The 24,820-nt window shown below is 35.5% G+C and overlaps 1 protein-coding gene and 1 long non-coding RNA gene across 5 annotated transcripts in view; one reads left to right on the top strand and one right to left on the bottom strand.

The window, feature by feature from the left end:
- LOC113520523 (replication protein A 70 kDa DNA-binding subunit) overlaps positions 1 to 23,700 on the bottom strand; it is a 31,309-nt gene extending 7,609 nt beyond the window's left edge. The window contains exons 1-5 of one of the 4 annotated variants that reach the window (XM_052891747.1): positions 23,537 to 23,700; positions 21,793 to 21,880; positions 14,601 to 14,640; positions 12,740 to 14,295; positions 10,224 to 10,358 (exon numbers count right to left, since the gene is read on the bottom strand). In XM_052891747.1, the coding sequence (XP_052747707.1) occupies positions 10,224 to 10,358; positions 12,740 to 14,295; positions 14,601 to 14,610 (1,701 nt within the window). In that variant the 5' untranslated portion in view covers positions 14,611 to 14,640; positions 21,793 to 21,880; positions 23,537 to 23,700. Of the gene's footprint in view, positions 1 to 714; positions 938 to 10,223; positions 10,359 to 12,739; positions 14,296 to 14,600; positions 14,641 to 21,792; positions 21,881 to 23,536 lie in introns of those variants that run through there. The other 3 variants (XM_052891746.1, XM_052891748.1, XM_052891749.1) reach the window with 3 other exon arrangements.
- LOC128199999 (uncharacterized) lies at positions 6,308 to 9,375 on the top strand. The gene is made up of 3 exons (XR_008252481.1): positions 6,308 to 6,406; positions 6,505 to 6,632; positions 7,897 to 9,375. It is a non-coding gene; the product is annotated as an uncharacterized LOC128199999 (long non-coding RNA).
- Positions 23,701 to 24,820: the final 1,120 nt, after the last annotated feature.

Raw genomic sequence — 24,820 nt, 5'->3', positions numbered from 1 at the left:
ACTTTATTCTTTAATTTGTAGTATTCCACTGTAGTATATAAGACAATGGTAATTTTCCACCAATGTCAAGGTTAGAATAGATACTATTTTATTTGAAGATGATGATAGAATGGTAACTCAGTTTACATAATTGGTATATGTTTGTATAATGATGGTTTCTATGTGAAGGTTGACCTGATGGAATGTATTTCATCAACTTGATTTCACATGGTTTTTCTTTATGGGTGAAAATGGAATGGTAATTCTGCCTGTGCTATCAGTATATGCTGGTGGGGTACCAGTGGAAGATGATCATTTAAGATAAAAGCAGGGCAATCAAGCAAAGGCCATTATGACATATTTAAGAATTAATCATGACAATTTCCAGAGAAGATTATATATATATATATATATATATATATATATATATATATATATATATAAATAAAGCAAAAGAAGCTAAAACAATATATATAATATACTATATATCGCTGAAAGGCAAGGAATAGCAATTTGGTTTAACATACGCATTGCGAGTGTGAGGGATTTATAGTAATGGGACTATTAGCCCCATTGATAGCGCAGGGTTAGGTGACAGTAAATATTGTTTTCTATAAATCCATATTATTCATATAATTTTAATTACAGATTTACTATTTATGCAAGTTTCGATAAAACATTAATTAATGTTTTTATTTAACATAAGTAGGTACATGAAATAGAAAACCGACATACCTCGAGGGAGCCTTCTGATAGTTTATAAGTCATTTTTGCAATATCTTGGACGCTGTATGATATATTTTATATTGTCAACCAAACGTTATTGATTATAAGTTATCTAAATTATTAATATTTGGTTATGATTGATAGTATGCTCATCAATTAAAAAGGAAAACAATTTTTAAAGCTTTTACCGCGAAATAAACTGATGAACGCAAAAGAAAAATAGATAAATTTGAATGACTGACTGACAATTATTAAACTTAGATTACTAAAATTTGACTGATGGATTGACATATACGAAGGTGTATTTGTCATTTCATAGTGTATTTCCGACCCAAAGATAGAAAAATTCGATTTAATAGTATGTTTGTATGTTTCTATGTAGTCAATTTGGACCACTACATAATCCATAAAATTTATGATTTAATGACGATTAATAGATTGATCTATCGAAAATCGGTGGACTTTTTTAAGCAGGTAAATTTTTTATCAATTAAAAAAGGAAAAAAATGGAAACTACACAGAAGATGAAAAAAGTAATTTGTAAAAAGAAATAAACTACACAGAGAATGATTTTTAATACTAAAAGAATGGGATTGACTTCAATCTGTTCATTTTAACAATCTTTGTAATCATTTATGAAGAGTAAAATTGAAATGTTTTTAAACTGATACTAGATGACTTCTTGTATTTATGTCATTAATTCTAAGCCTTTGTTATATTCTTAGTTACTTAAAATTAAATTTTTGTATCATTTTAAAAAACTTGACTTATTATCTCTTACTGGTGCCCCGCCAGCGTATACCGTTAGCACAGGCAGAGTGATCACTCAATTATCATTCATTAAAAAAAAAGACCTGTCTTGTCATTCTTATCAGTAATTCCTCACTGGTGCCCCGCCAGTGAATACCGTTAGTGCAGGTCGATTTCCATTACCTTCAATTAAAAAAACCCGAGTCATATTAAACTCATCAATGTTACTAGTGGCCGACCGAACATATTTACAAGTTACCGTACCCACACTGTATTAAATTTTTGTTTATTTGTTAAATTATATCATCGAAAATAAGTTGATTTTATATATATTTATATTTTTATAACTTAACTGTCTAAAGGCTAACTGTGATTGCCAGCCCGTTAACCAAGCGTGACAACTACTGGCAAAACCCCCCAAGGGGAAGGCCCATGTTCAGTAGTGGACAGTTAACGTCAGATGTGATGATGACAGTCACGACACAGTTGTTTTAACTTATGTGGCTGTTATCGTACACTACTCTACTTTTGTAATTTGTTTTTATGGTTCCAATAAATAAATGTTATTATTAATAATGTTATTATTATATTTTAAAAAACTACCTATGTAATAAACCATATTTTTAAAAAAAACTTGTTTAATTCTACCGAACTCGGCAGGTCTAGGCCAGTTTCGATCGGATTGAAAATGACACCGGATTGCAATCCCTAAAGGTGTGGAGGTTGATCTGACTATTAATACTAATGAGGTTACTAGCTGCATTTTATTACTAACAACTACCTACCTCTAGTATGATGGAAAGTACTATATGTCGTCTAAATACAAACCCTAAGGGGGTTTGTTTTTAGACGACATTCAAAGAAACTAAAACCTACAAATACATATTAACTATCACAAAGTTAACTATCACACATTCTATCAAATTAATACAAAAGAAATAGACAAAAGAATTCTATAGCTAATAACATTCCGAAATCTTTGTTCAATAGCTAAATGGGTTTATTGGAAGTTTGACGTTTTTATATTATAAATAAGGTAGAAAGTACGTTAAATAGAATATTTTTTACGGTATTTTGACTAGTAACTAATGTTTTGACTGTTCGTTTATGGTACAGTCAATAAAAGTAATAGGTATTGTAAAGACGACAAATCATTTGTTCTTACACTTGAGTTCCTTACCTACTCTTCCACGAACAGATTTTTTAAATAAGGAATATATGTAAGTATCAATGTCATTCATTGTAATACGTATGTGTTCCTATAAGTATTATAAACAATTCTTTGAAACGTTGTGAATGTCACCCGATACTTTCGTCAGCAAATTGAAGTGTAATATGAGTAGGTAGGTACTATGCTCCTTAATGTGCTTTATCGATAAAAGAACTGTGTGAATTTATTATGTGCGTTTGAAATAATTATGTAACATTGTAGACTTGACGATGGTAATAATATTGTTGAATATATAAGATTATAATATAATGTGAGTTGGTATTCGAGGGAGGTCAATATTAGAAATCTACCTTGCCCATTACAATGTGATTTTGGAGGTATGAGAATGAATTATTTTTATAATAGCCGCCCACGGCCACCTTATCTAAAACAACTCGGTAGATAACAATTCAAATGACAGTAAAGGATGATTCATTGATGATTCATGAGAATAATTAAGTGCTCTATATTGCAAATTTTTTTGGATTTGCTTAGACAGATCAGAAATCAGAAAAGATGCAGTGCAGACACATACAAAACAAAAATAAAAAAGAAACAAAACAACTAAGAATAAAAGAACTCATGTAAACTGTTTGTTCATAAAAATAATACGATCCAAAGCATTGCCTGAACTGAAAGATAAGGATGTTGGGTATTTTTTTTTTTATTTGATAAGAAAGAGCTATTGTTAGAAGTTATGATTTTTTTTTAATGGATGACAATGGAATGGTAACCCCACCCGCGCTATCGGTATACACCGGCGGGGCACCAGTGAAGGAAGATAGGTGAGGATGAAGTAGGTCAGTTAGCCCATCGTGATTCATTCAACAAGAATTCAACAAGAATTGTTCACGATGGTTTCTAGGGGGAACCAACTGGAGGTCGACCTAATAAGGCATATTGCTAGCAATAGGGCTGTTATACTCTATTGCTAACGATCCCTTTCCTCCCAGTTACGATTATTAGGTACCTATAGGTGTATAGCTTTCCAAATAAAGTTGGATTCAGTGTAAATTAGAAACCTCCCAATGTATTTATAGTACGAGTATACTAGAATATAATATTTTTTATTCATAACATATGATTTTACCAGAGGGAGATTTTGTGCAAAAGTTGTTTCCTTGGGCACCTCTGTCCCATTCATGTTTCTACTGTGAAGCAGTTGTGTTTGCATGGCTGTATTTCGATTTGAAGGGTATTAGATACTAGAGACGAGTGTATATATATATATATATATATATATATATATATATATATATATATATATATATATATATATATATATATATATATATATATATATATATATATATATATATATATATATATATATATATATTAGACGAGTGTTTTGGAGGTAAAGTACTATTTTTATAAATAATATATATATATATATATATATATATATATATATATATATATATATATATATATATATATATATATATATACAAGTCTACATGATTAAAACATTGAATTAGATGATTTAGTCCTTAACTAAATTACAATTTCATATATCATAATCATTACAATAAGCACAAGTGTTCATTTCACGGTTCAATCAAAGAATGCCCCTAAACCCCAAAACAAAGAAGTTACAGTCAGCACTAGTTTCACCTGGGACGTACACATTATAAATATATATATATATATATATATATATATATATATATATATATATATATATATATATATATATATATATATATATATATATATATATATATATATATATATATATATATATATATATAATCATTGTTTCTGTAGTTTAAAAAATCTCCCACGCCATTATCGGGGTCCAATTCAAATGGGGATCCGACAACAGGATTTGCTTAGACAGCCGTTGTTAAAAAAAGAAACAAAACAACTTAAAAGCTCACTGTTTGTTCATCGGCACGCGGTGTTTCGATTTTTTTTTTTATTTGCCAACAAGGGTTTTTTTTAATGGATGATAATGGTATGATAATGTATGAGTATGGTAATGACAATGGATTAGCTAACGTCCCTCCTCCCATTTACGATTATTAGGTACCTGCGCTCATGTTATACGCTGGATTTTACGGGGCACCAGTGAGGGATGATAGTTTCTACTGTGAGAATGAAAACGAAGACAGTTATATATATATATATATATATATATATATATATATATATATATATATATATATATATATATATATATATATATATATATATATATATATATATAACAAGCCTATCGTGGTTTAGAACTAAATTACAATTTCATATATCATAATCATTACAATAAGCACAAGTGTTCATTTCACGGTTCAATCAAAGATGGAAGTTACAGTCAGCACTAGTTTCACCTGGGGACATACACATTATAAATAAACGAAGGTCGATCGGGGTCCTGATAAGGTATATTGCTTTTTAGTGATAATGGGACTGTGTGAGTTCGCATTAATAGTAGTAATGACAATGTTAGTAATCATTCCCCGAAACATTATACGCTGGCGGGGCACCAGTGAGGGATGATAGGTGAGAATGAAAACGAACATAAGGGTGAATACTCTTGTTCACTTTTTGAAGATCGACCTGATAAGGAACCATTACTAAGAAGTTAGTAATCATTCCCCGAAACATAAAACAACATAAGGGTTCCTTTGTACTTTTTTAGTAGAATCTTAAGATACATAAGACCGTTGTCACAAATAGGCGTGTTTTAAAATGACGCATAATATTTATGCAATAAAGAGCATACTAAAATATATACAAAAGGCGATGATACATGTTACTTTATTTTCTGTAATTCATTCGTAAGAATTAAGGGTACTGTTATGTTATGAAGTAGATAAAACGATATTATTTACAATTGTGTATGACGTTATGTTGTGACGCATTATAAAAAATAAAAGTCTTTTCTCTATTTCTAAATTATTGATAACTATGATATATTGATTAAAGTTGATAAGTAATGACTAACAAGTCTATTATTGTTTATTATTACACCTATAAGTAATGTTTATGAAAAGATGTAAATACAAAAAATATATGTCATACTACTACAAAATTACCTGTTCTAATCAGTTGGAATATTATAAGAAGTGTTACTAAAGGCGAAACGAAAGGATGTACTGAAGTGGGTGATATTCTAACAAACAATAAATATAAATGTAAAAGATCTTTTAAGAAAAGCCGAGTGCCTAAACACCTTTTTTATTACTAAAACAAATAATAATAATTCACCATATGCCAAAAAGAAGCGGGTTCTCGTTAGTAATTTATTTTTACTTTATTATACAGATTTTCGCCAGTTCTGTATCGTTTATAATGATTCTTTTTGCAAGCATAATGATTTTCCATATTGGTGTCATATTAACCTTTCTACAGTAAATTAGAATTATTTATTACGAAACGTGATGAGTATATATTTATCTGTATTCGCAAATTGATTGTATATTTAAAATATATGCATCATGTTATCATTAATGACCTCGAGAATTCCCCTCTCCGATAAACTCACCTATTCATATAAATACTAAAGCCTCAAGAGAAGTTCGACCATGACAGTTCCATTTTTGGGCTCAATTTCCGTACCGATTCATAAATGTAAAACATTTAATTGTAACATATTTCTGTGTAAAGAATGAAAACATTTTTAATTTTTAAAAAATGAAATTTTAACATCAATTTTCTGTTTCGTTCGTCCCCGAAATTTCAGAAAATATTTCATGGTAGGCCCTCTGGACCTATTTCGGAGAAACGGGATTTTCGGTACCAGCCTTTGCAGAAACCGGGAAATCCCGGGATTTTCGGTACATATAAACTGTTCTTACAGAGCATAATTAACTATTACATGCTAATAATTACAGTTTTAAGAATAATACTACTGTTGGCAATCGAGACACCGTATATCGATGGCAGAGCAAAAATCAACGGCGGTCCTGTTGTCGGGTCCCTAAATTGATCGCCGATAATGGCGAGATTACCTACTTTTAAGGTATTTGTTACCATTCGTTTGTTTATTCGTATTTCGGTTTGAAGGGTGGGATATGGCAGTGAATTTATAGTGTACAGAGGAATAACACCTGAGTCCTCAGGAATGGCAACGCATGGGAGGTATCATGGGAGAAACAGTATACTCTATTATGTCCATGGTACTGCTCATGTCTATAGGCGACGGTTACTATTTTCCATCAGATGGGCCGTTTAGCTTGTGTGCCATTTTATGTTACATAAAAAAAAATAGTTGAATCTTCTAGAGAACACATTAGAAAAAAATGGTATTTTGGAATTTGGTATGGTAGATAAGTATAGGAAAGAATAAACAATAATATGTCACAATGCGACTCATGTGACCATCCTCCTGGACGTCACCCAAAGGAGAGGCCTGGAGCGGGGAGCTTGCAGTCTAAACTTTAATGAGTATATCACACCCATATTAAAGATTACATCGATAAAGACCCAAAAATCCTTATTTATATCGCGCTATGTATGCCGTATAGAATTTTTGGAAAGAGTTTTGTTTCTTAATTTGTTCTTGGCGTAACTATTGATTTCTGACACAATTTAGTCGACCTAATCTTCCGTGAAATACAGCTTAAAAAATTGTAGTGGTTCTTCGATGTTGAAAACTTGTAGCCCTGGTACTTTATTTACTGTTGAAAAGTTGATTTTTTGTAGGGAATGTCGCTTCCCGTAAAGCCACTCCATGCATTGCTGCATCTTCTGTATCTTAGTCCTTTGAATCAGATTCAATAATTAAATTCTTAATTTTTTTTTAACTACTATTATGTCACTATCGTCACTATTTGTCCCTAAATGCTATTCTAATGGTATTTCAATTAAATTATCGCCAAGCAAAGTTAACTCAAGATCATCTTCCATATGAATTCTTTCACGACTAATGTCAAAATTTGCGCCTTCCATCTACACTATATGAAGGGTTATAACGTTAGAATTGTAATGACAAGAAACTAAATAAAGCAATTATGATAATGTAAATATAATAAATGTATCGTAAACACTATTAGATAAACACATACGATTCGCTTACCTAAGTCTTAAGAGCGCTGAGTCAGTAAAAAGTGTCGCCGTAGTCGCACGGTGAGTCAAATTTTTTGTCGGAACACTATCAACACATTTCCTATTGCACCATAGACAGTTGCTTTCTTTAGAGAGAATCTTCCTAACAATTTGATACTGATCCTTTAAGCAACGTCTCTAATAAATAACATATTTTCGCATAACATCTTGATTTGTAGACGCGTAATGCCATATGCAATGCTCTCAAGGTTGAGTTTTGTTGGAAGGCGGATACAACACAGTAGTAATGACCAGACAGTGATCTTAGCTCCCCTAAAGCTTAGCCTAGATCTTTGCTTCCCTAAAGGAATCTTGACTAAGATCTCGTATTCGTTTGAATCACTTACCATCAAGACCCAACAAGGAGAGTTCATAGTCGATGATGATAATATCTGAAATATTAGTAACGATGGAAACCAGACTTTAAATCAAAGTGATAACATTGACGATTCTACTTGCATAGTCCGTACAGCATAAATTAATCTAAACGGTGGATATGAGTATTGAAATTACAAGGTCGATTGATTGTGGTTCTCTACAATATACTTTTCTCATTGTCACCACGAAGAAACTAATAAAAGTAATCGTATATGCAGGATTTTGCTTTCAAGTTTACGAGCGCTCACAGAACAAGAAAAGATGAATCCTTTAGGTAACGGAGACAGCTAAAATAAATATCCAACTTGATGTACATACACTCTCCAGTCTTTGTTAGTGTTTTCACTAGCAAAAGATGGACTACTGGTGCAGCTTTTAAATCAGGTGGACTACATTGAGATTGCGGCGAATTCCTCTAAAAATTTGAAGTCCACATCAAATTTAACAATAATTCCTAACATTTCTGTCATGATAATTTTATGAAGTTTTGTGAAAATTTAAGGAGACGTTGCAGTGAGACAAATAGATGACGCGACGATACGTAGAGATTTGACTCGTCTTTAACTGTCTCAGAGGAAGAAACACAGATACACCGATAAGAGCCTCCAGACACCTCACCGTTTTTGTTTTGCTAATTATTATGACCAGAACTAAAATCCTATCATAAATACGAGTAATGAAAGGAACTCAGGCTGTAAAGGAACCACGAGCTGGCAAGATGGAATAGCGTGATGAACATAAAATGTTGGTTTTTACATCTACTAAGCTGTTAGTAGGTCATATACACGTTATTTGCCAAATTCTATGTTATTATTGTGAATTGAACTGAATAAAATTAATCATTTTCATTCCCGAAAGTACCGTAAATCCTGGTGGCTGCTCCAAAGAAACGGGAATTTCCAAAAAGTAAAAAACAAGAACCGGGGATTTCGGTACCAGGACTATTTGGTTTCATTTCTTAAGAAACGCATTTGCATATCAAGCAATCAATACAAATTTCGTGTATGAAAGGGAATGGATTTCTAAATAACTGTTCAATCTATCAATAACAATCTTTAAAGGAACTTGTATTATTTAAGTAGGTATTCAAGTACTGTATACAAGTAAATTAGGACATATCCTCCTAAATTAAAATGAATGGATATTTATTGTTTTTTATGCAAAAAATAATGAACTGATTTAAGTAAAATATACTGCTTGTATTTATTTATATGTATCATTGATTGGCAAATTGTTTTTGTTTAATTGAATACTGTTTTCCGGATAGGTGTTATAATATATTATAAAATCTACGTTAATTTTGTTTATTAGGTATCCTAGCAAGGAGGTAAAAAGTCAAATACGAAGTAATTAAAAATATTTTATACTAATTAACTTTGGTTAAATTGATTGATCTTCTTCTTCTATTTCTGGCAACTTGATTCGTGTGAAGTCCAGTGAGAACGCTAAAAAAAGTTACAATTTAGGTATATCATAAAAATCTATCATCATTATTACCATTCTTCCTATCATATTAAATATATTATATTTAAGAAAATCTATGTACTCGTAAGGTTTATTTATAACCAACAGAAGTCAAAACAATTTTTTAAAACTTTTTGTCTGTCTGTTTGTTTGCTCCAGCATCATGCAAGAACTTCCGAACCAAATGGGATGCAGTTTTTACAACTGTGTTTTGAGTTTTTTTTATACAACTTAGAATGGCAAATAAGCTGACGGCCCACATGATGGAAAGTGGTAACCGTCGCCTATAGACATGAGCAGTACCATGGACATAACAGACTATACTGTTTCGCCCATGATACCCCCCATGCGTTGCCATTCCTGGGCAATCAGGTGTTATTCCTCTGTACCTAGTAAATTCACGCCATATCCCCTCCTTTAAACCGAAACACAGCTACGCAAACACAACTGCTTCACGGTTGAAACACGAATGGAACAGAGGTACCCAAGCAATCGACTTTTGTACAAAGTCTCCCTCTGGTAAAATGCTAACTTAAAATTTGATATATGTTTTATCTTGATACGTAATCTAGAAGTAGTCTATTTTATTGATTTTTCTACTTCTAAAATCCATGTGTACGAAGTAACAAACAAAATACAATTAATAATAAAAATATAAATATACCTGACAGTCTAGACTGCAATAATATACATTGTAGCAGATGGAACACTTTGTTTTTGTTAACGATTTACAGACGCAACATTTTTCTTTGTCAACGTATAAATTTTCTGTTTGTTCTTCTAGATTGAGCAGAGTATTCTGTAAAGTGAACATTATTTTATTTAATTTATATTTCTTTTTTATTCTAAAGTAAAATAAATTTTTTTTATACCACTGAGGTGGCAAACAAGCATACGGCCCACCTGATGGTAAGTGGTTACCGTAGCCTATGAACGCCTGCAATACCAAAGGTATTATTACGCGCGCGTTGCCGACCCTGAAGAAACCGCTTTACCCCACTTTTGAAGAACACCACGCGGTAGTCTCTTGGGAAAACCTCGGCAGGGAGCTCATTCCATAACCTGAGTGTTCGTGGGAGAAAGCATCTCTGAAACCGCGTTGTACGCGATCATTTAGGCTGTAAGGTATGAGGGTGAACTCCCTGTCGATGGCGAGCCGTACGATGATAGAAAGTGCCTGTAGGCATCATATTGAATAATTCCTCTGAGCACAATCCGTTGTATAAGCGGTAGAACACGCAGAGTGAGGCAAAATCTCTCCTAAGACTTAAGGATTCGATACCGCTTGCAAGTCTGGGATCATCGACAATTCTCATAGCTCGTCGTTGCACTGAGTCGAAGGGTTCAAGCTGGTATCTAGGTGCTCCCGCCCATAAGTGACAGCAATACTCCATATGGGGCCGGATTTGCGATTTGTAAAGTATTAAAGCAAAGCGGCGTGAAGTAATGCTTCGCTCTGTTAAGCACACCGAGTTTTTTGGATGCCAGCTTCACCTTATTTTCGAGGTGGCCACGGAACTGTACGTCACTAGAGATGTCGACACCAAGGATCCCAATGCTATTAGAGATGTTAAGAGACGTGTCTTGCAAATGGGGTTTTCTTAGCGGTGAACGTGCAAGCTTGTCTTAGAGGGGTTAAATTGGACCAAGTTTTGTCGTACCCAATCAGAGACTCCAGTTAATGTTCTCTCGATTTCAGACACAAGCTGTTCACGATTGTTCTCCACGATGGAACGGGAGACATTGGTACGATCCGTATAAAGGGCATCCCTGGTGCTATCATCCGCATAACAGTGAATGTTACCGAAGGTTAACATATCATTAATATGCAGCAGAAACAGCGTTGGGGACAGCACAGAGCCCTGCGGGACACCAGCGTTAATATCCATGCTATCGGAGCAGCAACCATCTACAACGGTTTTTATGCGTCTGCCGGACAAAAAACTGGCGACCTATTTACAGAGGCTGTCGGGAAGTCCATAGTAGGGCAATTTCGATAGAAGACCCCGATGCCAGACTCGGTCAAATGCCTTTGCAATATCAAGACCGACAGCGAGCGCCTCACCTTGACTCTCAATGGCTGATGCCCATCGGTGCGTAAGATATACCAAGAGGTCACCAGTTGAGCGACTATGGCGAAAGCCATATTGCCGGTCACTAAATAAATCGTAATCTTCTAGGTATTTTTACAGCTGTGCGTTAACTATACGCTCCATCACCTTAGAGAGAAGGGAAGCGATCGCAATTGGTCTGTAATTTGAAGGGTCCGACTTATCGCCCTTTTTAGGTATAGGATGTACAAGGGTGGTTTTCCCTGTCGAAGGAAATTGCCCTTTGGAGTATGAGATCGTCAAAGAGAATGCCAAATAAGTCGGCTTTCTCTTTAGCACTGTAGGCCAAGTTACCATTCGGTTTCCGAAGTGGTGGAAAAGACGACTGATAAAAGTTTCCTTGGGCAGCTTTAGCAAGCGACCAGAAAGCACGGTTACCAGAAAGAAAGTTTGATAGTCGCCTACCAATTCTGCCCACAAATTCAAATTTGGCTCTGGCAATTACTCTCTTACTGTACCTCGAAGCAGGATCAGTGATTCCAGGATCAGAGTTAGTGCGAGCCGTAGTCCAAGCCCTGTATGCAGCTTGCTGAGCAAATCTGGCTTTCTTACAAGACCGGTTAAACCACGGATGCTTCTTCGATCCCATTGCCACTAGCGGCTTAGGGATAAATAGCTTCATGCCTTCAATGATAGCCTTGCTAACGGCAATTGCGCAGTTGTTAGGATCATGTGATGCAAAACAGAGCTGCTTCCACGGGTACGATGCATAAAATTCTCGCAATCCATCCCAGTCTGCTGACTTATAGTGCCACACGCGACGTCGTCCAATAGGACGGAGTGGATCATGTCGAGTGTTGGGGACATTAGCCCGGATAAGACAATGGTCGGATGAGCCATTTGGCGCATCCACTCTGACAGTGTATCCATCCGGGTGTGTTGTCAGCAGAAGGTCCAGCAAGGAGCTTGTATGGTTCTCTATATCTGGTATTCTTGTTGGAGAATGGACCAGCTGAGTGAATCCATAGGTCAGAGCAAATTCATATAATATTAGGTTACTAATTAAACTTAGTGAATACCTCGGAATTTATTTGGTTTTAGTAGTAATATATTAAATATAAAACCTTACCACTCTACTTTCGGTGGTGTTGCAATTCGATTTACTTATTTCATTATTCACAACTCCAGCAGAATTGGAACTAACATTATGCTGATATTCGTATTGAATGCCATTAATGCTGTTACTATTTTGTGTTTGAGTATATTGAAAATTCATTTCATATCTTGGAGGAGCAGTTTGTACGTTACGTAGTCTCGCATTATTTTCTAGTACATTATCCATATTAATGGGTCTTACATCGCTGTACAGTGAAGAATGTCGGGCTCTTTTTGCTGGATATTGGACAACAAAACTGCTATTGTTACAGTCTGGTGACTTTTGAGGAGTTTCGTTAAATCTATCGTGACGTCTTATAATACCTCTGTCATTATAAATATTTTTTTCCATTATGGTACCAACGTTCAAATACATATTACGTCGATTATTCCGATTTATAGCACTGTAATAATCAGGTGGAGCTCCACGAATTAACGTGTTTGTGGTATTAACATGGCTATTACTTTGATAGTTACCGGAGGCCATACCTTCTGTGTGTTCTAGCCTATTTGAAGTACGAAAATTGTTTAATGTATATTGAGATTGATAGTCTGTATTTGTTCCATTGTTTGTAGATAAAGTGTTGGTTGGAACCAATTGTGCATTTTTATTTGAGAATGTCCCTTGTATAACATTAATACTGACTTCTCTTCCAGGTGGCCCAGATGTAAATATGCAGGATGAACGTAAATTTGGTCCAGTAGTATTTGTTTGCTGAGGTTGAATTGTACTTGGACTTCTAAAATTTGCCGTCATTGGTGGACTATTTAATTGTTGTACTAATACAGATGGATTATTTTTACGGTACGAATCAATTAAGTATTTTCTGTATTTTGCCCAATATATCATTTCCCGAAAGATAGCTTTCAAGTATAAAGTTTTATAATTATCGTTTTTGCTAATGGTGGATGGAAGTGTTTTATTTAAGAAAGTTTGTATAAAAGCGTAATTATTTTCTTGTGGTACAATTTTAGTAATGACTATGTCATAGCAAATTTTGAAAAAATGGTTTTTAATTCGTAAATAATGATTCATTGATTGCTCAATCATAGATGGTGTACTTTGTTTATCATATCTTATTTTCAAATGACTACCGTAACTATCCGTAATAAATAATAAACATTCAGAAACTATATTTAATGGGTCAGTAGTTTTAGTCCCCATACTGTCTATTGGATTGGATAAAAAGCTATTAGTCATTTGTACATGTTCCGTATCTTGTATTGTAGGTACCGAAGTCTTATCAGTAACAACTAAGTTGCACTGTGGAACATCTTTTTCAGAATTAATTTCGTTTGTTGTATCACAATTAATATTTTTATTAGGTTCTCTTGTATTATTAGTCTGTAATGCATTTGTATTATTCCCATGGTTTTCACTTTCATTAGTCTTTAACTCGCTAACAAATATTACATCACCATCATAAGTTTTGTTTGTATTTTGTATTCCCTCATCATTTTCTTCAAAATATTCCACATCAATAGGTGCTGTAAAATCATATTTTGCCATATGATTGAATATAGTATAATCTGCAACAAAAATATTTATATTATTACTACGGTGTACATATACACTTAGGCATTTATTATAATAGTTTGTTTATATTTATGATTTTTTATTAACCATTGTTACCGCATGAATACCAGGTATGCTAATTAATTCTTTATATTCTTACTAATATTATAAACGTGTCAGTATGTTTATTTGTGTTACTTTTTGATGTAGTAATGGTTCAAGTTATTAGAATGTGTTACCACGAAGGATATGGGAGAAAAATATAATGTTGATATATCTAGTAGGTTTTATAAGGACCATATTTAAATTTGCTTTATACCTGTGCCCATGTTGAATATAATTTTTCTTTTTCATGAGACCTGTAAACAAAAGAAAATATATGTTAAACTGTGATACATTTTTTTACGAAGTTTATTGTTCTTATTACTCTACGAAATATTATAAATATGTATGGAGAGTGTAGTGGTAGATTGTCATGTACATTCTTCATATATTTATATATTAGTCTTCACTCCGCGATAGTGTTATACAGATATCTATCTGCATACAGATAAGAGTTAAAAAATATTATTTTCTAAAGTCTACTTTATTAAAGTAGTAAAGTAAATAATAATAGGTACAATAGCTTATGATTCATCATTATGTAAGTATGATAACTATTATTTAAAGGTGAAAAAGAAATAAAAGTGTATTTGTACATTTATTTTTGTAATCCTAGGTTACCCTATATACATTTTATCATGATTGTAGTGATAATAGACTATATTCTATATTCTACTACGATATACTATATTCATTTTATCATGATTGTAGCTAGCCCGCCGATAATTTCCAGGAGTTCAGCCACCGGGATAGGATGTCGAGTATTAAGGAAAGTATTAAAAAAATATTTTTATTTAAGTAAACTTAGATTTGAGCATTTTCAAATAGTATTGTTTTTATTATCGCCCCTTTGGAACGCAATTTTAGTCAAGAAGTACAGGCAAGAAATCCACCTGCTGCTTTTTTCAAAAAGTTTAATTATATAAATAATGAATTTATGTTAATACAAACTATTACACAGTATCAGATTACAAAAATTAAAGTATATAGTATAGAATTAAAACGAATCAATAAAATAAATCAATTGCAATGACTAGAGCAGACTAGTCCCTACAGGCTGTCCCTACAGGTTGCATGCTTTGGTGATAAGGACAACGCAATATAGGCTACGTCGTTAGCATACAGCTGGTTGTCTCCGGGGAAGTTAGTATATCATCGATAACTTGCCATAGAGCGCAGTCGATAAGCATTTGGGGTACGCCTTCTTGGCATGTCCGTTTGGGTGGCCAACTTGTACAGTACACAGATTTACAGGATTGTGTCGTTTTCCATTCTCTTGCTTTTCCGTGTTGTTCATCAGGGACGCTCCAAAGTGGGGGGGGGGGGGGAAGGGGCAAACTATCTCCTCACTCTGACCTCTCCCTTCAACAACCCGACTCTGCTAATAAACCGTAAGCATAAGCCATTGCTATAAATTATAGTTAGTCGGGACTTAATAGACCTGACAAAGTCCTGTATTGTCCCGGCATCAGAGTTGGGACCTTTCTACTGTGCCCCACCATCAAGAAGGGCGCGTCGCCCGCCCTCATTGAACACAATATTTCAGTTGGCGTGGTGACAATTAGTAGGGACTGCATACAGTTCGTTCCATTAAAACGGCATACTCCCCCATCTCCGGCGTCTACGTCGCCTATCAGAGGTGGCAAAAATAGGACGCTAAAGCTTTTTTACTCAGCCTCAAGATCGGCGAGAGTAGGCATTAACAACGGCGCTCCCGATATGGATGTCGAGCAGCTCGCTAGGCAAGGGAATACGCGCTCATAAACGAGGAATGCCTCCCTAATTGGATGTGTACTTTTTTTTTATAATACAGGGAGTAAACAAGCATGCGGCTCATTTGATGGTAAGTGACTATATTCACCCATAAGCATCCGCAACATCACAGGCATTGCAGATATGCTGCTGGCCTTTTAAAAAGGAATATGATCTTTTCTTGAAGGTTATGATGTTGTATCGGTTCGAAAATATTACTACTGGAAGTTGATTCTAAAGCGTTGTTGTGCGTGGAAGAAAGTGCTTTGAAAAACGGACGGTAGAGGACCTCCAATCATTCGGATAGAACTTTGGTTTGTGGCGGGTTGTACGGTGGTGTAAATCAGCAGCAGGTATAAATCCGAAGAATTCCTCAGAACACTCCTCACACTCATGATAAATTCGGTAAAAGATGCATAGAGATGCAACATCTCTGCGCTGTTTCAGTGGGTCGAGTCAGATAGTAAGACACTGATCATTATTAATTCGAGTCGCCCGACTTTAAATATGGCCCAAAGGAAGAAGCTATTATTGTAGCGCTTCTGCCCATAGGTGAGAATAGTATTTAATATGTGGCTTAACTTGAGCTTTATACAATGGCAAGCGGTGATCCGGCGTGAAATACCGTCTCACTCTATTGAGCACTCCTAATTTTTTAGAGACCATCTTAGCCTTCTCCTTCAGACGTTGCTGATCTTCCTTCTCCTTGGCGTTGATATACGCCAAGGATCCATAGACTCGACTTATTATCAAGGGTAGTGTTTTGAAAGTGAGAAAATACGACAAACGGCGTCATTTTTTGCGGTGATTGCGTAGATTTGTTTTCTTAGAGTTAACCTGAACAAGATTGTGTTCACCCTAGATCGAAACTTGATCGAGTGAAGTTTCTATTTCAGACACAAGTCTATTCCGGCATTTATCGGTATGTGCTCGTAAGATGTTTGCATGACCGGTATATAATGCATCCCCTGTATTGTCATCCGCATAGCAATGAATATTATTGATCTATAACATATCTTTGATATGCAGAAGAAACAGAAGGGATAGTACACAGCCTTGCGGGACACCAGCATTCACAGCTTTTAAATCAGAGCATGCTCCGTCGATTACGACCTTAATGTTTCGTTTCTTGAGAAAACTGGCGACCCAACTGCACAATTTTGCAGGTAAGTGAACGTAATTTTGAGAGCAGTGCTTTATGCCACATCAGATCAGAAGCTTTCGCAATATCTAGATTAGCTAACAACATTTTTCGCAGCTAACTCGATATTGGGTGAGGCGCCCCGCATTCACCCATTCGGCACGGGATTCCCTTTCGTGTGGAAATAATGTATGCGGAAAAGTTACTTCGTATCATCTAAAAATACCTGGTCGAAAGTAGTGCCGAAAATTTGGTATTATGGTAGTATGATGACCTGTTGGTATTATTACAGCCCGACTTCTGAACTTCCCACATGCAGGGATTTTCTGCGGATATTCAGACCGTGACTATAATCGGAGCTCTAAAGGAACTAAATTTTGCATTGCAGCTAGTGAGAGGTATTCCCGTGCGCCGCGGGCGTTCCGGCTGCATCTTCTACGCCCAGCTCGATACGTTGAGCAAGAATGAGTTGGCCCACCTCTACGTCGTAAATGAATTGCGAATTCCAGAAAGGGTATTAAAGTTACCATTGGCCAATTCCTATGCTTTCTATTGCGAGCGCTATTACGTCGTTAGCGCCGAGTTGGTAGTTTGGTACTACGTTCAGTGGCGGCTTTGGCAGAGGCCATTAATGTTCTACCTATATTAGCTGCAATCGTAGTTACCGGAAGGAGAGCCAAAGGTAGGAAATTCAGCTGCGTGACAACGTGGCGCAAGGGTATCGATTGTTGTGGCGCTTGCCGGTGCATTGCACTTGCAGCAGACGCTTGCGCCATGTCGTTATTGTAGCGGGAGTGGTTGTAGGGTGGGGATGAATTCCCTTGCTGGCTTGCTTGGTGTGCGGCTTAGTGCAATTCGCGCATGTTGACTATTGGTCACGTGGGTCACGGACGCATTTGATTGGTCGGTGGCAGTTGGCCGATGAGTGGCTATATTCTAACCCTTCGGAGGAATTAGAGCTTGGAGAGCGGCCAGAACGATACCAATCTCTACGAGTTAAACTGACAGCTCATCAAAGTGCGACCCTCGTATCTCCGTTATTAGATGAAAGGGGTATACGTAATTACGACGCCAAAGACCTAGTCGATATAATAGCTACCCGGCAATTAAATTCCCCCCCCCCCCCCATTTAAAGCGCCATAACATTTTTCTGACGTCAACGTTCCATAACATTTTTCTGACGTCAACGTTACATAACATACAAGTGACTATATGACTATACTATACGAATACTATACGAAAACTGATAATGAAAACAAAATAAAAGTGACGTAAAATACAACAATTCCTCTCCATCCTAAGCTTGCCTGAAAGAGATCACTATTTAGCGATTAAGCCGCCTATTGTTGCCTCTTTATCTTGCTTTTATATAATTAAGTGTATGTAATTAAGTACTTCCCCTGTGGTCCCGGCATATAATAGGTCACCCCTTCCTTTCTCGTGGATGTCGTAAGAGTTGACTAAGGGAGGGTGAGGGACGGGCAGCAGTGTCCCTCTTAAACATCATTAAAAGCTTAACTGCGGTTGCCAACCTGCCTGCCAAGTGTTGAAACTGCTGGCAAAACTCCCCTTATGAGGAAGGCTTATGTCCAGCAGTAGACAGTTAACGGTTGAAATAATAATAATAAATTTAGTACTTTGTTTGTGTACATATTGTTAATCTTTACAATCTGTATCATTCTTTGAAAGGATTAATAAAGAGTTCATTCATTCATCGATTCATACAATACAGTTGGGGTATTCCCCGCAAAACGTAAGCGAAATATTTGAATGCTGCTATGTAGCGACTCAATGGCGAGTCTACAATAAGGTTCATCCGGAAATAAAGGATCTTCTGATAAAAAGATTTAAAGCAAGGTTGTTTAATTTTTCCTTAAAAATGCTTTTATCCAGTTATTGAGTATTTAAAAGATAAAACTGTGTAAATTGGCTTAATAATGAATATAATAGAACTTTTTATTTTGAATCAGAGGCGTCGGTTTCTAAGAAACCTCGTGGGTGCTCATTGTTATGTTATGACTGTTATGCTATGACTAATAAGTCTTTGTTACGATAAATAAATTATAAAATCGTTGCAAAATCAATGTTTTTGGTAAGGATTTTTTAAATCAGTTAAGTATTTTTGAACTTCTCTATTACAAGTAAAATTTCTCTTCTTTATGATATTAGTTAAGTTTTAATTAACAAAGAAAAGTTTTACAACAACACATTACCCCATACTAAAGTTCATTTTTCCAAATAGTGATCGAGTCTAGGCCTGTTTTTGTGCAATTATGTCCACTAATAGTACTCGAGCATAAATGAACAAAAAAATTTTTTTGTTAATTCAGCAAAGGTCTTGTTTAAGTTTCTTTGATGTGTTTATAGAATATTAGTTTTTAACAGTGACTTTGATTTGCGGCCACGATTCATTGAAAAGAAATTCATTTAAAAAAAATAAGTTATATGTACTTATTTATATTTGCAAGGATTGAGAAAATAATAAAAATCTAATACCAGAAACATTCATGAATTTACGGAAAATTCTATTGCTTGCAAAAAGAATTATCATAATCGACCTAGAATTTGCAAAAATACTGCATAATGAAGTAAAAAATACAACATAAAATTGATAACCCGTGTTACATATATTAAGAGTACGTGACCTAAGACCATGAGTCAGCCTACGACCTAATCATTATAATATTTGACATTCCTATTTGTATATTTGTATTTGTCCATTTGATATCGAAATCATTATATTGTTTAATATTCATATTTGTATATTTGTCTATCTCATCCAAGTTTCCATTAGTAAGTTATTATCTGTATTTGTTGTCACTCTTTCAATGGAAGTATTTGACTATTGTAATTGTAAATAGTAATTAAGATATCTCTACTATATATATGGACGATTTGTAATAATAAAAATAGTTCAATTCAGAATACTCTACGAGTCTAGTCATTTCAAAAACACCAACTGTGTTAAAACCCTGCCCCATAACACCCGCTTCTTTTTTGCTGTATGGATTTTTTTTATAAATAGTACTTTTAGAAATGAAACACGTGGTTGCAATATCTATAATGTTTGGTAATTAACAATAGACAAGTTGCTTAAACTATTCAAATAAATATAAAACAATAATAATCAATTAATAATAAGTTCTATGCTTTGAACTGAGTCAGCACTAGCAGAATTAGTGTTAGGTTTACAATATCGTGATCCTATTATCACTACTAATTGAAATATACTTGGTATAACTACCACAATACAACACTATGAATTCACTGGGAGACTCCCACGGTCCCAAGACGATTCCACGACCACCAGCTTTTTATATGCCCCATGTGGCGAATAAACGCAGGTAGAAATAAGCATTGACGGGGATATTCATCGCCATAGCCTTTTTTTTAGGATGTAGTGTAAAAGAAACTATGGGCGGTAACAGTACATTTTGTCATGTCTAAAAACCATCGGTTTAGTTTCTAAAATAAGGGAACTTCTAAAATAAGGGAAGTGGACTTCTGGTTAAACCGCAGTTAATCCAAGTTGCAACTGACATGTGATCTTTTTTTTAAATTGATGACGATGGAATTGTAACTCCGCCCGTGTTAATGGTATACGCTGTGGGGAAAGGAATCGTTAGTAATGCGGTTTTACAGCCCCATTGCTAGCAATATCAGGTCAATTGATCAACGATGGGCTAATTGACCTACTCCATCCTCACCTATTATGTTTCACTGGTACCCCGCTAGTGTATATTGATAGCGCAGGCGGGGTAACCATTCCCTAATCACCTATTAAAAGAAAACCAGAGGGAGACTTTGTGCAAAAGTCGATTGCTTGGGTACCTCTGTCCCATTCGTGTTTCAACCGTGAAGCAGTTGTGTTTGCATGGCTGTGTATCGGTTTGAAGGGTGGGATATGGCGTGAATTTACTGGGTACAGAGGAATAACACCTGAGTCCTCAGAAATGGTAACGCATGGGGGGTATCATGGGCGAAACAGTATACTCTGTTATGTCCATGGTACTGCTCATGTCTATAGGCGACGGTTACCACTTTACATCAGGTGGGCCGTCAGCTTGTTTGCCATTCTATGTTGTATAAAAAAAAAACAGTACCTATACGCTGGCAGGGCACCAGTGAGGGATGAAAAAGCAGTTCAGTTAGTCTATTGTAATAAGTACATCAGGAATTTAGCATGATGGTTTCCAGGGGTAACCACGTGGGGGTCGACCTTACAGGGTATATTGCTATCAATGGAAATGGTAGTCCGCATTACTAACAATCCCTTTCCTCCGATAACATGTAGCCAATTGAAGCGAAAGTTTAGTCATAAAGCTTAATGATTTCCAAACGAAATAAGTCGTTCTTTATCGGTTGAGGAGAAAAAGAGGTCATAATGAACACGTTCAACGGAGATTTTTGTTGACGGAACTGTTATATATATATAACAGGTCGATCTCCACGCGGTTCCCCCTGGAAAGTATCGTAACTAATTTACCGTTGAATTTGTAACGATGGGCTAACTGACCTGACTTTTCATTTTCACCAATCATCCCTCACTGCTGCCCCGCCAGTGTATACCGACAGCACAGGCGGGGTCATCATTCTATTAGAATCTATAAAAAACAAGTAAGTACCTATTCTGAAGGAGTTTAAAACAGTCCGTTTATTATTTAATTATTTGCATTTTTTAAACTTATTAATTATTTTATTATTTTACCAGAGAGAGACTTCGTACAAAAGTCGTTTGCTTGGGTACCACTGTCCCATTCGTGTTTCAACCGTAAAGCAGTTATGTTTGCATGGCTGTGTATCGTTTTGAAGGGTGGGATATGGCGTGAATTTACAGGGTATAGAGGAATAACATCTGAGTTCTCAGCAATGGCAACGCATGGGAGGGTATCATGGGCGAAACAGTATACTCTGTTATGTCCATGGTACTGCCCATGTCTATAGGCGACGGTTACCACTTTCCATCAGGTGGGCCGTCAGCTTGTTTGCTATTCTAAGTTGTATAAAAAAAAATTAACAATATCATTAATTATTTATTCATATTTAATTTTTAAGCTAAGCATTTATAAACGAGTGAGATACCTTTAATAATAATATTTATATATGTATCGCTACTATTAATCGTAATATTAGTTCATTCAGAGAATTAACTGCTGCTGAATTTGGTCAGAATTGTTATAGAAATATAAAAAAATATTATTCTGGAAACCTCAAGGCTATAACAATAATTTTGTGTGTAGATATTATTTGTGTATTATTGGTAGTTAATATTTACGACTAAATACTTATTAATTTTGTGGGTAATTTATTTTGTCGTTAATTTACGAGGTTTGTCCGGAAAGTACGTATAAAAGTTTTTTAAAAATTTTATTTTACAATTATTCAGGTAAATCAATTTTATCCCCTTCAAAGTACTCCCCCTGTGACATAATGCACTTGTGCCAACGCCGTTTCCACTGTGAGAAGGCTCCTTGAAAGTCCTCTGGTTGTAGGTTTCTCAGCTGCCCCGTCGTAGCTTTTTTTATCTCATTTATGTCCCCCAAATGCCGCCCCCGAAGTACCAATTTGGTTTTTGGGAACAAGAAGAAGTCACACGGGGCCAAATCCGGCGCATAGGGGGGGTGTTCGGTCACCGTAATGGAATTTTTACTCAAAAACTCACGGACAACAAGAGAGGTGTGGGCAGGGGCATTGTCGTGGTGAAGAATCCAACGCCCCTCTCGCGCCAATTCTGGACGAACTCGTGCCACACGAGCTTTGAGGCGTCTGAGCACATCGACGTAGAATTTTCCATCAACTGTCTGGCCTGGAGGGACGAATATGGACAATCCCCCGAACATCGAAAAAAACAATCAACATTGTCTTGACATTTGAGCGGGATTTTCTTGATTTTTTTGTTCGTGGTTCCCCGGATGTCTTATCGAATTAGATCGGCAAAAATTTCACGGCCATTCTTGCCGAGTTTCGAGAGAAACTTGATTACGACGCGCTGCTCTTCAACGGAAGCGGGCTCCATGCCGACGGGGTTTCGTTAAGAGGTAACTTCACAGATGGCGTGACAAGCCAGTTCGCACCGCACGGCGGTCAGACCAGAACTGAAGCATTGTTAGGGACATAAGGAAGGGGTCCTGCGCTTACCTGGCCTCCCCACTCCTCTTTCTCGCATTCCAGAACACTTTTATACGAACTTTCCGGACAGACCTCGTATATACTTTTTTTTCTATTGCAAAATAAAATTTGCATATTGAATTATTTCTTACCTGTACACTTTTTTAAATAAGTTGTAATCAACCTTAATCACAAAATAATTAACAGTTAATAATTTTTTACAAACAGTTTCACAAAAGTCACAACAAAAAACACCACAATCAACAACGCAATCGTTTCGAACACTGTCAGTCTGTGGACGCAGCGTACGTCTGAACTGTACCTTCTATGATGCTATAATGTTGGTTGTTTCAGTTGATCAGTTGTTTGTATGCATGCAGTAATGGAGTACGGTGTGCCAGACGATTACACACAAAAAGAGTAAATATAGTCAAAGTCAAATGCAATTGAGTTATTGGTCCGCTATTCAGCAACAGGTTTAAAGTTTATTGCGTGCGTGTTATAAATGCGTCGTCAAGGTTTCGCGTTAAAATGGACAAAGGTGGGATTTTGTCCGTATGCCATGCGTTCGTCCGTTCGGACACAGGGCTATAGTATTTGTTTCTGTTACTAATGCTCTATTAATAATATCGATTTCAAATTTGTACACATATATTGTAGTGGAAATTAATAAAAAAAACATTTATAAAACTTATATATACATACATATATATATATATATATATATATATATATATATATATATATATATATATATATATATATATATCGATTATCACCAAAAAAATTGAACTTATTTAAAAAAAAATAACAAAAACTAAATAAACTAATTTCTTTTTTATGTAAATAAGTAACTAAACAACTAAACTAGCAAACGAGGCCATGCGTTGCCATTCCTGAGGACTCAGATGTTATTTCTCTGTACCCTGTAAATTCACTGCCATATCCCACCCTTCAAATCAAAACACAGCCATGCAAACACAACTGCTTCACGGTAGAAACACAAATGAGACAGAGGTGTCTAAGCAAATGACTTGTACAAAGGCTCCCTCCCACTAATATTAGATTTTAATTGAAAGGAAATAATCTGTTTGAAGTCGGTGCTAAGGCCAAAAAGAAGAAGAATAATAATTATCACACAGTGTTATGTTATGACTCTTCCAATAATATGTGTACTCTTCAGTCATAAATATTTCATTACATATAAGTTAATATTGTTTACTCACTTCCTTATTTACATTTTCAAACATTTGTTATCAGTATATAAGTATTGGGGGGAAAGGATTGTTAGTAATGGGGTCTAGTTGACCTATTGTTACCAATACATCTTGTCAGGTCGACCTCCGCGCGGTTATTCCTGAAAGTCGTCGTGGTTAATCGTAGTGGAATTCGTCACTTTCATCGTCACCTATCATCACTGGTGCCCCGTCAGTGTT

The sequence above is a fragment of the Galleria mellonella genome, unplaced genomic scaffold (assembly GCF_026898425.1).
Source record: "Galleria mellonella isolate WM207_F2 unplaced genomic scaffold, CSIRO_AGI_GalMel_v1 utg1432, whole genome shotgun sequence".
In the NCBI taxonomy this organism is placed as follows: Eukaryota; Metazoa; Arthropoda; class Insecta; order Lepidoptera; family Pyralidae; genus Galleria; species Galleria mellonella.
Note: the sequence above shows the minus strand (reverse complement) of the source record. Positions and strands in the feature narration are given on the sequence as shown.